The following is a 17,532-nucleotide window of genomic DNA, read 5'->3' as shown; positions in this document are numbered from 1 at the left end:
AATCTTCACCAGTCCTGTTTAATCCACTTTAGTTAAACTCTGGTCCATTTGCCTAGAAAGTCCGGTTCATTTGGGAAGGTCTAAATGCATAAACAAGCCAAAAAAAACCTCTGAACTCTGGTCCATCTACAATCCCAGATCTCTGGTTAAAGTGAACTCTGGTGCATATTGAATGCATATGTGAATTAAAATTAGACCGGAGGCCACTCCAAAAGCAGGAAGTGAGCTGCAGCACAGGGGATTCTGGGTTAATACAACCAAAACAAACGCGTTAGCCTAGCGCTAACGGAAGAAATGACTCGTTGTCTTTTATCAAAGAGAAATTGTGCAATCGCTGAAATCTGACTTCACTCCATTTTCGATTATATTTGGTGAGGAAGGAAATTGCGCTCAGTGTCTTCTTCAGAGGTTTTTGTGTCACGTCCTTCAGTGGGTCTTGGTGCGGCGCCCCCACAGGCGAGGAGGGGAACAGCTTTGACTCAGTGCAGTGAGAAAACCAACTGCAGCCGCTGGAAATGTAACATATATTCCACTTTTGGTCCCCAAACAAACAGAGTCTGCCAGACTAAAACATCCTCAAAGAACAATTAAGACAACTGGGATTTCAAATTATCTTCATAATCTCCATTGGGCCAATCAATATATAAAAGTGTTATTGGAGTGGGTAAGGAAAAAACAAAACAAAGCTTCTTTTATTATAGAAGGAAAATGTTTGCCTTTTTTGTCATATCCCGCCTGGTTCATTTTTGACCTGATTTATTTATTTTGTCTGCAGCTTTGATGTGCGTTGTGAAAGTCGAAGGCGTTCCTCAGCTCTGTAAAACCGACGAGATCGGAGAGATGTGTGTTTGTACCGTCGCCACGGGAACCTCCTATTACGGTTTGGCCGGGATGACAAAGAACACCTTCGAGGTAAATCTGGAAAGGTTTGATTCCTCGTCTTCATGTCTTCGTGTCCTGAAGTCTTTTCAAACGGACCCGTCAGGTCTTCCCTGTGTCCAACAACGGGACGCCCATCAGCGAGTTCCCGTTCACCAGAACCGGCCTGCTGGGCTTCATCGGACCTGCCGGCCTCATCTTTGTCGCAGGGAAGATGGACGGCCTGATGGTGGTTGGAGGACGGCGCCACAACGCCGACGACATCGTCGCCACGGCGCTGGCGGTGGAGCCCATGAAGTTTGTCTACAGAGGCAGGTGGGACAAAATCCACGAACCTGCCGAGGTTCAGGAACGGATGAGGAGCGGCGCTGACCCGGTGTGTGTGTGGGCGTGTGTGTGTGTGTGTGTGAGAACGGCAGGATAGCGGTGTTTTCCATCACCGTGCTCCATGATGAGAGGATCGTGGTCGTAGCTGAGCAGCGACCGGATTCTACAGAGGAAGACAGCTTCCAGTGGATGAGCAGAGTGCTGCAGGTTCATTCATTCATTCATTCATTCATTCATTCATTTGTTCACTTCCTTCTCTGCTTGCTCTTTATTCTTCCTTCTTTCCTTGATTTTAATTTCTATCCTTCCTTCTTTTTCTTGTTTTTATTTTTTTCCTTCCTTGTTTTTTTCTTTTTATCCTTTCTTCCTTTGTTGCTCCTTTCTGTTTTCCTTACCTGTTTCCTTTGTTTGTTTTTCCTTCCTTCCTTTTTATTTTTCTTTCTTTGTTTTTTCCTTTTTGTCCTTTTTCCCTCCGTTCTTTATCTTTTTCTTTTTTTCTCTCTTCTTTTCTTCCATTCTTTCTTTCTATCCTTTCATCACTCCTTCCTTCCTAACTGCTAGTTGATAAAATATTCTGATGTTCTCTGATTTTTATTTTTTATTTTTACCACCAAACAAGGTCAGAAGGGGGAGGACTGGTTGACGTTTCCTGACCTCTGAAAACATTTATTAATATCTTTAAAATAATAGCGGCACAAACAAAGATTTTTTCTGCACAAACGTTTTACACCAATTTTGTTAGATTTCACTCAGGTCTGCATTTGTGCTGTATTCAGCTTTAGTAATTATTAATTTATGTTAAATTTAAATCTTTTGGTATTTTGACCTTGTTTGTGCACTCTGACCTTCCAGGCGATAGACAGCATCCACCAGGTGGGGGTTTACTGCCTGGCCCTGGTTTCCTCCAACACGCTGCCGAAGACGCCTCTGGGCGGCATCCACCTGTCTGAGGCCAAGCAGCTCTTCCTGGAGGGGGCGCTGCATCCCTGCAACGTGCTGATGTGTCCGCACACCTGCGTCACCAACCTGCCCAAACCGCGGCAGAAGCAGCCAGGTGAAGCATCCAGACAGGAGGAAAAGTTAAACAGATTTTGGATACTATAAAGTTCACTGAGGGGAAAAAACTAATTAACTACTTTAATTATTAAAGCAGGCAAATTTAAAACTGGATTGATTTGGTCTGAGTGTAATTGGATTTCAAATGGAAGTGTTTACTTTCTCTGTAAAGAGTATAAATGGAGATGAGGTGGTTTGTGGTGATTTGGCATTAAGCAAACTTAAAATAATAAAGTTAAAAACATGCAATTAAAGAAAACACGTTGAGAAACTCTTTATCTAAAATCTTTAAATATTGATTGTTCTTCTGGATCCTAGAAAATTTAGAAAGATAAATTTCTACAAAACATTGAAATCCCCCCCAAATAACCTGGGATTTCACAGAAAGTAACCAGAATGTTTTCAGAAAGTAACCCGACAGTTTCTAGAAAATACGCTAAGATTTCCTTAAAAGTAGGAACTGTCGGGCTTCTTTCTATAAACTCTCAGGTTACTTTCTAGAAAATCTCAGGTTACTTTCTAGAAAATCTCAGGTTACTTTCTATAAACTCTCAGGTTATTTTCTATAAACTCTCAGGTTACTTTCTAGAAACTCAGGTTACTTTCTAGAAACTCAAGTTACTTTCTAGAAACTCTCAGGTTATTTTCTAGAAACTCAGGTTACTTTCTAGAAACTCGGGTTACTTTCTAGAAAATCTCAGGTTACTTTCTAGAAAATCTCAGGTTACTTTCTAGAAAATCTCAGGTTACTTTCTATAAACTCTCAGGTTATTTTCTATAAACTCTCAGGTTACTTTCTAGAAACTCAGGTTACTTTCTAGAAACTCAGGTTACTTTCTAGAAACTCAAGTTACTTTCTATAAACTCTCAGGTTACTTTCTAGAAACTCAAGTTACTTTCTATAATCTCTCAGGTTACTTTCTAGAAACTCAAGTTACTTTCTATAAACTCTCAGGTTACTTTCTAGAAACTCAAGTTACTTTCTATAATCTCTCAGGTTACTTTCTAGAAACTCAAGTTACTTTCTATAAACTCTCAGGTTACCCTCTAGAAACTCTCAGGTTATTTTCTAGAAACTCAGGTTACTTTCTAGAAACTCAGGTTACTTTCTAGAAAATCTCAGGTTACTTTCTAGAAAATCTCAGGTTACTTTCTAGAAACTCTCAGGTTATTTTCTAGAAACTCAGGTTACTTTCTAGAAACTCAGGTTACTTTCTAGAAACTCAAGTTACTTTCTATAAACTCTCAGGTTACTTTCTAGAAACTCAAGTTACTTTCTATAATCTCTCAGGTTACTTTCTAGAAACTCAAGTTACTTTCTATAAACTCTCAGGTTACCCTCTAGAAACTCTCAGGTTATTTTCTAGAAACTCAGGTTACTTTCTAGAAACTCAGGTTACTTTCTAGAAACTCAAGTTACTTTCTAGAAACTCAAGTTACTTTCTATAAACTCTCAAGTTACTTTCTAGAAACTCTCAGGTTACTTTCTAGAAACTCAGGTTACTTTCTAGAAACTCGGGTTATTTTCTAGACACTTTGAGGTTTCTTTCTAAGAACCGTCTGGTTACTTTCTATGAACTCAGGTTATTTGTTTCTACCTGATAAGTTGGAACCTCTTCTCTCCTCTCTCTCCAGAGATCGGTCCTGCATCTGTGATGGTCGGGAATCTGGTGTCAGGGAAGCGGATCGCTCAGGCCAGCGGCCGGGATCTGGGTCAGATCGAAGACAATGACCAGGCAAGGAAGGTGTGTGTGAGAGGGGGCTCTTCTGGTTTTCATCACACACACACTATGCTTTATGTTCATCCTCATTACGCCTCATTTTCACACATTCGTCATCATGTCATGCCAGTGTAGCGAGAATCCTAAACAGAAATGTTAAAGCTGGAGAAAACAGTCTGGAGAAACAAAGTTTAAAAAGAGCAGGTGTGGAAATAATGTCAGACAGAAAGTGATGGATCACAGGAGTTTGTCGCTGACAGAAGCGACTTTCTTCCCTCCGTCGTGTTGGAAATGTCATCAGTTACAGGTTTCAGATTCCCCGCAGCAGAACACATCCTGTCGAGCTTAATGAGAAGAGACAGATCCCAAAATACAAACTAGACCCGTCACAGCTGCCGACACGCCGCTTTGCCTCCGCGTTTCCCCGGAAAGCCGATGTATGGGAGATAATTCCTGCCAGAAATACAGGCTGGATGCTGCTCTGCTGTGATTAGACTGATGCCACTTCAGTGACAAGAGAGATCCATGTAACCTGGAAAGATCTGAACCTACCCTAAAAATATGACTAAGTTATGTTCCAGGGGGAAAAATCAGATTTGGTGCATCAGCTCAATGCTTAAAATCCATGAAGCTGATTTATTTTTCTACTTCCAATTTGAAAAATTGTGCAGCTCCTGTTGAGATGCTCATGTTCGCTTTTCAAATTCTTGTAACAGTTTTAAAGTAAACAGAACAAACTTTGGTGCGAAACAGAACTTTATCATGAAAAGTTAACACATTTACTTTTGTATTATGATTATTTTTTATGAAGAAATAAAAAGAAAAAGATTAAGAAAAGGTTCAATTTTCTCCATTTTAAGGGCTAAAACTAACCAGTTTAATCCAGTGTTTTCATTAAAACACATGAATTTCTCCATTTCATGGATTCTTACATCCTGCTGCTCCTCATCTCCTGATCCATGTTCTTCATCGTCCATCCCGGTGGAAACCAGGCCCTCAGTGTGGATGAATGCCTACTCAAACCGTTTTATGTTTTAACTTAATTCAACAAAAACACATTTTTAAAATGAGTGTATCTGTAATATTTTCATTTTTAGTCCTTTATTTTTATTTTTTTTAGTGAAAAAACACATTTTATTATTAGCTTAGACAGTTATTTATTTAGTTGAATGTTTTTATGATTGAATATTTTATACATTGTGGTTGAAGCACACAATGTAGTAGATTTTAGGTGTTTATTTTTTATATATTTTTTTAGGTAAAATACAAACAGGAATCTGAGAAAATTTTATGTCAGAACTTAATTATAAATATGCTTTCATCTTTTGCTCATGAACTCTTTTTTGAAAAAAATAATTCATTTTTACCTCATTTGAGTGTAAAAAGTGTTTTCTGGTAAAATTTTCTTTTTTTCTTCTTTTTCAAATTCAACTTTTCCTAATGCGATACTTTAAAATGCATTAAAAAAACAGAGATGGAAACATGGCTGCTGTTCTTTGAATGTATTTGAAATGTTTTCAGTATTTTCCCAAAAGCAAATTCTCCTACTTGAAGACGAATTGTGTTTATTATTCTTGGAACATGACCTCCATCTGTCCGTCCGTCTTTCCTTCCTTGTCGAATCTTTTGTTTTCTCTCAGGTTTCGCTGCAGGAATCCAGGTGGGATTCATCATAATTCTGCTATTTTCATATCATTTTAAATGTTTTTATTTATCTCTCCCTGGATTTTAACTGTAAAGGTGAATATTAATGAGTGCTGTGTGTCATGTGACTGAGTTATTGCTGACATTATGAAGTTAATGATGTTATAAATCTGTTGGGTTTGTAGAGTAAAAGGTTTTTTTGAGCAGTGGATGTTAAATCAGGCAGCAGGAAACTTTTGGTTTCCGTTGAATCGTTTTATTTTAATTCAGAGTCGACAAGAAGCTGAGCGATGTTTTCATCTGAGGAGCAAATTCAGATTTAAATCTTCGTTATTCCAGAAGCCGGAGCTCGCAGTCGGAGGGAAACAGGAAACCTGCTGGAGTGATGCATTCAACAGGCTGCGGCGCTGCACACTGACTCTGATTAACAAGCGTCTGCTGACGGCTTGTATTAAACATGGTGGGAGCAGGATGATTTATCATATCGTTTCAGGTGCTCAGAGCAGCAAGGCTTTAGCAATCTGGGCTTTCTGTCGGCTGAATCTGCCAGTAGAACCAGAAGATTTGATCAATAATCAAGAGTTATTGACTTAAAACAAGCTCCTGTATCTTTCTGAAAAGTTACCTTAACAAAGTGTCTGAGTAGCCTTAAAAAGTCTTACATTTTGTATCTAAAGATCAAAATTTAAGACCTCAAAAAGTCTTAAATTCATTTTAAAAAGTTGGCCAGTTCTTAAGCTTTGCCTTGATTTAATCTTGTATATTCTTTTTTTTTCTTACAAATTTTTTTGTCAAGCAAAAGTTTAGTCACACACGGACATTTTTGCGTTCTGTGACTCAATACGATTAAGTTGTTAACATGCCTTTGCTAGCTAGCTGTCATTTTTACTACTATCATTTGTAAGCGAAAATTTCTCGACTGTTGGCTGGACGAAGTTTGTGCATTTCTACAGAGATGTAGGCCTTAAATTACACTCACAAAGGTCTTAAAAAGTCTTAAATTTGAGTGGGGGAAACCTGTAGAAACCCTGTGTAAGTTAGTCTACTGAGATATTTGCAAAAGAAATTAGATAAAAATACTTAGTTGGATTTTGAGTTTTTGCAGGAGCCGGTTCTGATTTTCTGGTTTGGGTCGAGCCTCGTCCGTACCACCATTACTTACAGACATCTCCATTGAATTCTGTGATTCGAGAGCTTGATGCTACTGCTAACTAGCTAATAACATACCCCTTCTTGCTAGCTAGCTAGCTTTTTCGGTTTCTCATGAGTAAATGCAATTTATGTACCACGTTTGTACATTTATGTGGAGATAAAGGTCTTAAATTCCTTTCATATTGATCTGAAAAAGTCTTACATTTTAGTTGTGTAAGTTTGTTGCATTAGAAACTACTTGGTAGGATTTTTTGTGCTTTTGCAGTGTAGCGACCCAAATCGCAGCGGTGCTGCAGACCGGTTCAGTTCTGATTGTCTGGTTTGGGTCCAGGCTCATCTGTCCTCACTGTGACTGACTGGAGGAAAAACCCCAAATAGTAATTTAAAATGGACTTTCTCTACTGGAACCGGCAGAAATCCTGAAAAATTTATGAGACAGGAAGCTTCCTCTCCGTTTTCTTCCTCCTCCACCTCAAACCACCCTGTTTCATATTTCTCCTTCCTCTTAATTTCCAAACTGTGATTTTCCGAAGCTGGATTTTCCTCTGAAACCTCGTTGGTATTCTGTTTGAAGTTTCCTTAAAAACTTCCAGCTGGAAAGAGTTAATTTGTTGCTTTATAAAGACTCACAGTGGTGATATTTATTGTAAATGTCAGCATTTGTGCAATTTATGATATTTATTGATGAGAGAAAAGTTCCTGACCACCGACTGGTCCGTTTCCTGTCAGCATGCTGGAGGAGCTCAGCAGGCTCCTGGCTGATTATCCACCTGAAGGAAAACATCTGCTTTTTTATTCAGTCCTTATCAAAATCAACATACAGAGCTGTGAACAAGCATTTCCCTCCTTCACCTTTGCTTTTTTTCCTCACAGTTAACAGTTTGAGGTCATCAAACAAACCTGAGTAAATAAAGAAGCAGTAGAGCAGGTGATGAAATGAGCTAAGTAACCAGGCGATAGCAAAATAAACATCAAACCTGAAAACATTTATGATCATTGCTGGTTCTTAATGCATCTAAAAAAACAAAATGGGGCGCGCAGTGGTGGCGCAGGGGGTTAGCACGCCCCATGTTTGGAGGCCTTAGTCCTCGACGCGGGCGTCGCGGGTTCGACTCCCGGTCCCGACGACCTTTACCGCATGTCTTCCCCCCCTCTCCTCACCCTCTTTCCTGTCTGCCTACTTTACGAAAAACGCGAGCCACTAGCGCCGCAAAAAATCTCTCCGGAGACAAAAACAAATAAAAATAAAAAAACAAAATAACCATCTTCTAGTCTGAACTGCTTACAATCAGTGTAGTCTGTTAGAATCCAACTCCCGTCCGTTTACCTAGAAAGTTTGGTTGAAGTGAACTCTGGTTCAGGTTTAATGCAAAATATGAACGGCAAGCGAACCTGAGATCGCTTCAAAAGCAGGAAGCAGACTACAGTGCAGGGCATTCTGGGTAAATGACTCGTGGTTTTTTAAGTGAAAAGAGAAATCGCCCAATCGCTAAAATCTGACGCCACTCCATTTCTGTTTATTTTTTGTGAAGAAGGAAGTTGCGCTCAGTTTCTTCTTCAGAGGTTTTTATGTTGTTTCCTTTAGTGGTTCTTGGTGCAGCGCCCCCACAGGTGAGGAGGGAAACCGCTTTGTTTGGTTTGTCTCAGAGCAGAGAGAAAGAGAACAGCAGCAGCTGGAGATGGAACAAATGTTGCAGTTTTGGTCCCCCATAGAATTGGGTCTACTGGACCATCAGGAGGGAAAACAACCTTAGAGATGTTAATGTGAGACTTAAAGGTTCTGCAAAGAAGATTAATCAAAATCTTCTCCACAGTGATGTAAAACCGCCAGTTTTCACAAACACTTGATGGCATTTTGAGGTGTGATGACTTTTTCTTCTTTTTTTTAATTTAGTGTGATCTGAAACATTTCCACCCGATAAAATCAATCAATTTCTGGTTTGGAGTTTATTTAGCATAGAGACGGTAAGTGACGTGGAATTTTTTTTGCTTTATTTTTTAGTTCCTCTTCCTGTCTGAGGTGTTGCAGTGGAGAGCGCAAACGACTCCGGACCACATCCTGTACACTCTGCTCAACTCCAGGGTAAACAAATACACCACACATCATAAAGATATGAATCTGTTCAGACACTCATACATGCACTTATTTAGAGGGTGACATTTGAAAATCATAAGAGAAGTGAAACAAGACAATATTTTTATTAAAGGCATGGATCACTTCTCTTTGTGACCTGTAGGGGGCGATAGCCAGCTCACTGACTTGTGTTCAGCTGCACAAAAGAGCGGAAAAGATCGCTGCCGTTCTGTCAGAACGGGGCCACCTGCAGGACGGAGACCACGTCGCACTCGTTTACCCTCCAGGTGAGCTCAGCGCGTTTCTCCGTTTTATGAATCGATCAAATATGAGAAAAGGTTCATGTAAAAATAAAAACTGATTCAGTAAAGTGAGATTAATAAATAAGGCATAAGTTATGTTGCAATAATCCAAAACTCAATGGAAAGTTCAGCTCTTCATGCCTCAAGGAAACCAAAATAAAGGTTTTTCAGCGACCTAGTCAAAGTCCAGAGTAACATTTAGTTGAGAATAACCTTAATCATTAAAACAAAACGTCCTAAACAATTAGACAAAATCACACTGCAAAACCACAAAATCTTACCAAGTATTTTTGGTCTAGTTTCTAGTCCAAATATCTTATTACACTGGAAACATAACAAAACTAACTTGCAAGTAAATTTTCAGCAAGAAAAGGGAGCTTGCTATTCCTGAAGACTGGAGAAAAAGTAATTTTTCCACCTGCAGATTATTTGACTTATAACAAGACATCAAGTTAAATAACTTCTTCTTCTGCCCTTCCTGCAGGTATCGACCTGATTGCTGCGTTTTACGGATGCCTTTACGCCGGCTGCGTCCCGATCACGGTGCGGCCTCCTCACCCGCAGAACATCGCCACCACGCTGCCCACGGTCAAGATGATCGTGGAGGTAAAAACTCTGGTTTAACCTGCCAGCAGTCGTTTTGACTGCCGCCGGTGCGGCTTGCTCTGTTTGACGGCGCTTCCCTCCGTTTTTTTCTGTGTTTCTGTGATGATGCGTTCAGGTGAGCCGCTCGGTGTGTGTGATGACCACGCAGCTCATCTGCAAGCTGCTGAGGTCCAAAGAGGCGCTGGCGGCCGTGGACATCCGAACGTGGCCGCCCGTCATAGATACAGGTACGCCACCCGCCGAGAAACTAAATGATAAAAAGACTTTTATTTAAGAGAAAATGTAGAACAGAGAACTAATTAATTTATTTGAAAGGGTTTATAAATGTTTATGTATTTATATAAAAATAAAAGCATCAGCCCAAAATAAGCCGTTGGACCCAAAACTTAATTCCTCCGTAGTCAGGCCTGTTTTCACACGTTTATTTAGTAGCGTGAAAAAATACAAATAGAGAACCAGATTTCAGCAAATAAAAATCAGAATTGAGCATCAAGACTGTGAATGTAGCTAAAGTCTGAGGCTAATGCTTCCTGGGTCAAAGGTTAGTCTGAAATTGATCAGAAACTTGGCTGAAAAAACTGCCAAACTGAAAGAAAGTCACTGCTAAAAGCAAAAATATACAGAAACAAAACCTTTTTTTATCAATACTCTCCCAAAACAAAACCAGTTTGGTTCTCTTTGATGTTGCTCCATTCTGTCTCCAAAGTTAAAAAACAAAAACCTTACAGATCTGTTTTACGATTGAGTTTTTCCTTCCAGATGATTTGCCAAAGAAGAAGCCTCCCCTGCTGTACAAACCGTCCAACCCCGACACGCTGGCCTACCTGGACTTCAGCGTCTCCACTACCGGCATGCTAGCTGGAGTCAAAGTGAGCATGCACACACACACACACACACACACACACACACACACACACACACACACACACACACACACACACACACACACACACACGCACTGCAACCAGAGGGTTCAGCTATTTATTCAAGCCTGAGTTTTAAAACTTCAAACTACGGCTGGAGATAAATACATTTTTATCAATTGACATTTTGGTTTTAAAGATGTAATTTTTGGAAAGTGAGTGTTTTTTTTCACTAAAGAACTCCTTGGCTTTCCGTAGTTCAGTGATGGCGGCCATCTTGTTTGGCTAGCGTGTTTTACAGCTTCTATTTATTTGGGCTTTGAATTCAGGTCAACTCTACAACAAAATATAAAGGTTAAATATAAAGGCCATTCTTAGCTGTTTTATTTTTTATAAGAATGAAATCATAGCAGTACAAGAATAAAGTTGTAATATTAGGAGAATAGAGTAATTTTATGAAAACTAACAAAAACTACAATAAAAAAATAACATGAAAATACAATTTGAATATTTTATTTTACAAAGAATACTTAATATTTTATTAAAAATGCTTAAGAGTGAGACATGTTTACCCTGAGTGAATCCTAATAACATCCAAATTTCACCTTAAATCTTCCAACAATTTTTATTTTATTTTATCTAATTAGTTCTGAAGGCGCGCTCATCATCACAACAGAAAAGAAACACAAAGCATCATTATTGAAGGAATCCAGGGCAGCAGGAACTAACACCGGTGTGTTTCCTCTTGTGCCGCTAAATCGCCTGTTGATTGTGATTAATCACGGCGCTTAACGAGCGGACCAATTAGCACTGCGATGTTAAAGCTGGCAACAGAAACCACAGAGGAAGAAACACGAGGATGCTGCTGCAGCCACACTTTGGTTATGCTAATCAATACTCTGCATACTCTGTCTTCAATACTGAAGGTGTCCTTAAAGTCACAAAGTCCAAAATGTGGGGACCGATTGTTTTAATGACCTTCAACTGCAATTCAAAAATCATACAGATTTGGGCCGTGGATGCAGATGGACAGTTTTAATTTGTAATCAGAGTAAAAATTGTTACCAACATAAAATGTAATGTACAACACAAAGTATTAATGGTTTTATAGCCAAGTTTTAACAAAAGTTAAAACCAAGTTTATCCAAAGACTTTTACTTTGCTGCACATGAATCAGCAGCAAGTTGTCGACTTTTGAGTCTACAACTCGTCTTGTAGACAAAGAGACATAAATATTCAGGACATTTATTAACTGACTGACGTTTAAACTTTGTCTTTTCTGCGATTCGATGCGTCTCAGATGTCCCACACCGCCACCAGTGCCTTCTGCCGCTCCATCAAGCTGCAGTGTGAGCTCTACCCGTCCAGAGAGGTCGCCATCTGCCTCGACCCGTACTGCGGCCTGGGCTTCGTCCTCTGGTGCCTTTGCAGGTCAGACACTTATGAACGAAAAAGGGTGAACGCCAGAAAACGTTGAAACAGATCTGACTAAATTCTAAACATCTTTTTCTAATTTATTTAAAATAAAACTGAGCAAAAAGTCAAGCCCCTACAAATATCTTGATCTAAAATTACCCACATTTAATAAAAGCAACATAAAAAATAAAAAGGTAAAAGAAAGACAAAAATAAATGTATAAAATACTGGAAATTCACTCCACAAAATAGAGGTCCTCCAGACCACCGGGGGGAGTCAACCACCAGATTTCACAGGACCAGACTCTCAGTAAACACTGGATGTGATAATTTTTAAAAGTTGGATGAAAAAAAAAAGGTGTGTTAAATATTGTAACTCCAAACTCCCCCTGGTGGTCAGGAGGACTTCTGTTTAGTGAGGGGAGTTTGCAGCGTTTTATCCTATCTGCTGTTTTTGCTACTGGCAACGTTTTCACTTTTACTTTTGTTTCTTATGGTTGCAGCATTTTGCTGTTGAATTTATTTATTTTTTTTGTGTTTATGTGTTTTGGAGATCGCATCAATCATGTGTTAGCAGGGAGTTTTGCATCTAGCCGCGAGTTTGAACCCTTCAGCTAACAATAGACGAAATCCGGGAATATATAAACCCTCTTCTAAAAACACTTAGAACTGCCTATAATAATAGTTCAAATGAAATATACCTTAATATACTTTAATACACATGAATACTCAAAACGGAAACCATCCTAGTGCTACCACAGAAGCTGATACTCACAGCAACATGTAGGTTGTTTAAGTCAATAATTCCTTAAAATGGATGAAAATGTTCCAGTTGTATTGGCAGAAAATATCTTGTTACAAGTGAAATAATCTGCCAGTGGAACTAGTACTTAATATTTTCATGAATATTAAGAAATAATTGATTCAAAACAAGCTCCTATATCTTGCTGAAAAATAATATGTGAGTTTTGTCTTATTTCAAGTGAACTAAGATATTTGCAGTAGAAACTAGACCAAAAAAATACTTGGTAAGATTTTGTGTTTTTTCAGTGCAGTCCTACAGAAACAGCTTTCTTTCAAATAGTTTTTGTATTGTGGGTTAAAGAGCGTTATAGTCCTTAAAACCAGGCCTTAAACAGTGACTGTTGCTCCTAAATGAAATGTTTTTATTAAATTATCTCTCCATCTTAGTTCTTGCAGCTTTATTTCCATTACTGATATTTCCTCGACCTCCTCAGCGTGTACTCAGGTCACCAGTCCATCCTCATCCCTCCGTCCGAGCTGGAGGTGAATCCGGCTCTCTGGTTGTCGGCCGTCAGTCAGTACAAAGTCCGGGACACGTTCTGCTCCTACAGCGTCATGGAGCTGTGCACCAAAGGCCTGGGCCTGCAGACCGACTCCCTCAAGGTAACTTCAGCCTCAGGATTTCAGCCCCATGAGCCTCTGAGTCTCGTCCTGACGTCCGTCCTGCTTCCTGTCCTCCAGTCCAGAGGAGTCGACCTGTCCCGGGTCAGAACCTGCGTGGTGGTAGCGGAGGAGAGGCCCAGGATCGCCTTGACCCAGTCCTTCTCCAAACTCTTCAAAGACCTGGGACTCCACCCGCGCGCCGTCAGCACCTCGTTCGGCTGCAGGGTCAACCTGGCCATCTGCCTGCAGGTCAGTCGCAGATTCTTCACTTTCAGTCAAAATGGAGGCTGAGTTTGGAGCTCAGACTGGAGAAACATTCAAAACGGCTTCAATATTCAACTAATATCAAAAATGATTTATATTAGCAGTGTTTCCATTAAAGGTGACCTATGATGCTTCCTTGAACAAGTTAGTATAGGTTTGTGGCCTATACAAAACATGCTCATTACATTTTTTTCACACAAAATCTTTCACAGATAATCAGATTTTAGTCTGTTCCTTTCAGAATGAGCTGTTTTAGGGCATCATGTCACTTTAAATCAACTCAACGTTTACACTCTGCGTGAAAATGGCTGCAAACAGATGAGCAATTATACAACTGTACATCTTTGAAAAGCATTAATAGAGCCTCCTGCACAACCAACAAGAATACAGCAAGTGGATTCTGGATGGTAGGTCAACAACAAACACTTGTCTCTTCCAGCAGCCATTGGACAGCGCATAGAGCGGTAAAACCAGCTGACCAAACGTGCTGGAACTCAGGTCAGGTTGCTAAGTAACAGACTGGACTTGGCTGTGGTTGCTAGGTAACAGCACAGCGCCTGGTTATTTATGACTTTACATTCCAGAGGTTTTTGAAACGACTCCTTTTCCAGACACTAAAAAACATGAACTAATTACCAAAAAACAGCTGAGTGGTTTTTTTAGCTGATTTTTGAAGGACTAGAAACCGAAATGAAAATACAAAAAACATGCAAAGTGTGAATTTTCCATAATAGGTCCCCTTTAAATTATAAATGCAATTACAAATAAAGCGAATAAGTTTATTCATGCATAAATCATTAGAAATCATCAGAGTGACAAATGTAAACTCTTGAGATATTTTCATATTTCAGCCATCAGAAGAGGAGTTGGCATTTTATCCAGGCGTTGGAGCAACAAGCAAACTTTGTTGTCATTGCACATGTCACAGGTACAAAGCAACAAAATGCAGTTTGCATCAATCCAGAAGTGCTTAACAAGAAAATAAAAATATATTACAAACGTACATTGAAGTTGTTTTTTTTTTTAAATATGGGAATAAGTGAAATAATCCACCAATAAAAACATCACCCTTTCATCAATATTAAGGAATTATTGACTTAAAACAAGCTTATATTTCTTGCTAAAAAGTTACGTGTAAGTTAGTTTTGTCTTACTTTGAGTGTACAAAGACATTTGCACTAGAAAATAGACCAAAAATACCTGGTAAGATTTTGTGTTTTTGCAGTGTATATGTGATGATTTTACAATAGAGTGACGGATTCAACACGCAGAGGAATCCAAGTGAATGGGAGAAAGCGAGATTTTAATTGAGCAGAATTGCACAGGAAGACGATGGTCAGGCTAAGAAATAAAGTAAGGAACGAAGGAGGGACACGAGGAAAGAAAGAATGAAGGAATTTTACTTATTCAAACCTTAAAGATCCTAAATTCAGATCAGATAAATTCCACTTTTCCAGACTCTTCCAGATCGATCTTGTATCACATTCAGCTTCTCTTCCATGTTTCTCTGTTCAGCTCCATCCATTCGTCCATTTCAAGCTGATCATTCCTGACACATTCAGCTGTGACTTACAGCCTATTAATATGTAAAAACATCAAGAGAAAAAGTTTACACTTTTTTATAGGAACTTTTCAGGTAAACTGGAAACCATAGATTTAGCTGTTACCTCCAGCTGTTGCTGTTTAGCACAATTTAAGTGAATAAATGAGAAACGGATTAAAAATGCAGCTTTTCCACTTTGAAAGACTAACATCCTACTGAACCACCTTTTTAAAATCTAACTGCTTGTTTTGTTGCTTTTGAGTTTGCATTTTGACTTCCCTCCTCCCTCTTCTTTTGAAGCATAACCCCACCTTCATCTCTCATTCTTTGTTCTGTCTCCGTCCTCCCTCCTTCTTTACTTCCTTTGCTTCCTCTTTCGTTTCCTCCTGGCCCTGCCTCTCTGCTGCTGCAGCCTCACAGGCTGGGAAAGCTGGCCGACCAGGTAGGGAACCTCCATCAACCTCCCCTGCCTGACGAACAGCACCGGGTTTGTCAGCACAATCCTATTCCAGCCGACTTTAGGTCAAAAATTAACATGGATCTGAAGGAAATTTCTTATTTTTTACACTTTCTGCACAAACATTTGAACGAATGATGAAAACAACCATGTTGAAGTTTCTTCTTGTTTAGTCTGGAAGCAGCATTTATTTACCAATAAAACCTTAGAGCTTAGCTAGCTAGCAATGTTAGCTTCCAAGTAAAGATGAAGATTTAGATTTTTCTGGTGTGACTTGGTACCAGTTTTAAGAACAAAACACCCTGCTGTGCCTCTATTGTGTGTGTAATTTACTGGCAAAATCCAAAAATGTAAATAAATTCTCATTTTGTGGTAAAATCTTGAAGCTAACATGGTGCTAATGTAGCTTGACAAAGTGGAAATGAAGGATTAGCATCGTGGTTTTCTGTCAGGTGATGGATTCTCAACAGAAAGAAATCAAAGTTGTTGGTCTTTATTCTTTCCTCTATCTCCATTTTCTCTCCAAACTTTAATTAATCCAAATTTGAAAAACAAATGAAGTTGGTTGCTTTGCTTTTAAGTCACAGTTATCACCCTTTACTTTCCTCTATTTCTTCCCTCTTTAATTGAGGCCTTTTGTTTGCATGTCGGTTCAGTGGAATCACGTTTTACAGTGCCGTATGTATTTTATTTTTTGCTTGTTTTGCTCTGTCACCTTCCACCTTCCACTGATCCGGTGGACAGAAACCTCACATGAATGCGTCCACAGGGAGGAAGTAGCAGTAGTAGTTTTTGGTGTGTGGTTGTATGATAGTATTTTGTGAGATTTTTCTGTTGCTACAGGTTAATTTGACTGTTTTTTGTTTTTCAGGGAACATCAGGACCCGACCCCACCACTGTGTTCGTAGATATGAGAGCGTTACGACACGACAGGTAAGAATTTCTTTACCTGATTTTTTTGACCAACATTTAGACAAAGTCTTCATCCTTTGGTTCAATATTTGATTATTTCTAGTTTCTTGTTCTAAATATGGGTGTAAATCACCTGTTTTATCACAATTATTAATTTATATTGATTTGTTTAGACATTTCTCAATTTGTGATCGATACAATTCAATATCACATTCCAATCTTACACAATGAAAACAACTCAAATTTAATTTAACCATTTTATTTTTAAGTTATTACATTTATCAGGAATTTAGATAAATAAGAAAACAAAAATAGATCACCTGTTCAATATAGTCTAAAATTTCTCAAGTTTAAAAGCATTTTTAAATCGGTTGTAAATAAACAAATATTCTGACTCAATAGACTACTTGTCTACAATATTAAATATATTGAGCTTTAATAAATTCACGTAAATATTTTATAGACTTTTAAGCCCTTTTTTTATATATACATTAAAGCTAAATTAAAAATTTTACCCCTTTTTAGTGTCTCAAATAAAAATTTAATCAAACTCATCATTTGACCATAAATGTAGTTTTATTGTTAAAAAAATCCTTGTCACGGTTAAATTACGTTTTATCCTTATGATAAATTTCATTTATTGATATTCAATTAAAACTATTTTCTCCACTTTTGTTCCACAAGAGCCTCAGTAAATATCATTAAATTCACAAAATATGATTAATTGCAGCTACTTTTTGCATTTTAATGAAATAAAATGTTTTGAGTCAGTGGCGTCCTGAAGAAGCCAATTTCAGATGGATTTTCAAGAACAATATTTCCGTTTGTGGCGCCATGATGCTGCGCCGGGCAGTCACCGCCCTGCAAAACCTTAAAAAATAAGGAATAAATAGTTTTAAAATAACAATCT

The 17,532-nt window shown here is 38.7% G+C and overlaps 1 protein-coding gene across 4 annotated transcripts in view; it reads left to right on the top strand.

The window, feature by feature from the left end:
* The window catches only part of LOC114146246 (disco-interacting protein 2 homolog C), a 164,918-nt gene that overhangs the window by 139,892 nt on the left and 7,494 nt on the right, over positions 1 to 17,532 (top strand). Inside the window, exons 20-34 of one of the 4 annotated variants that reach the window (XM_028020155.1) lie at positions 776 to 912; positions 986 to 1,194; positions 1,299 to 1,413; positions 2,059 to 2,260; positions 3,898 to 4,007; positions 8,782 to 8,862; positions 9,017 to 9,140; positions 9,640 to 9,761; positions 9,877 to 9,988; positions 10,521 to 10,630; positions 11,925 to 12,055; positions 13,278 to 13,446; positions 13,525 to 13,695; positions 15,666 to 15,740; positions 16,582 to 16,643. In XM_028020155.1, coding sequence (XP_027875956.1) covers positions 776 to 912; positions 986 to 1,194; positions 1,299 to 1,413; positions 2,059 to 2,260; positions 3,898 to 4,007; positions 8,782 to 8,862; positions 9,017 to 9,140; positions 9,640 to 9,761; positions 9,877 to 9,988; positions 10,521 to 10,630; positions 11,925 to 12,055; positions 13,278 to 13,446; positions 13,525 to 13,695; positions 15,666 to 15,740; positions 16,582 to 16,643 — 1,930 coding nt within the window. The remainder of the gene's footprint in view (positions 1 to 775; positions 913 to 985; positions 1,195 to 1,298; positions 1,414 to 2,058; positions 2,261 to 3,897; positions 4,008 to 8,781; positions 8,863 to 9,016; positions 9,141 to 9,639; positions 9,762 to 9,876; positions 9,989 to 10,520; positions 10,631 to 11,924; positions 12,056 to 13,277; positions 13,447 to 13,524; positions 13,696 to 15,665; positions 15,741 to 16,581; positions 16,644 to 17,532) is intronic. The other 3 variants (XM_028020152.1, XM_028020154.1, XM_028020153.1) reach the window with 3 other exon arrangements.

Source organism: Xiphophorus couchianus, chromosome 6 (genome assembly GCF_001444195.1).
Source record: "Xiphophorus couchianus chromosome 6, X_couchianus-1.0, whole genome shotgun sequence".
Taxonomy (NCBI): Eukaryota; Metazoa; Chordata; class Actinopteri; order Cyprinodontiformes; family Poeciliidae; genus Xiphophorus; species Xiphophorus couchianus.
The sequence above is the reverse complement of the archived record's forward strand: the minus strand, read 5'-3'. Positions and strand labels throughout refer to the sequence as shown.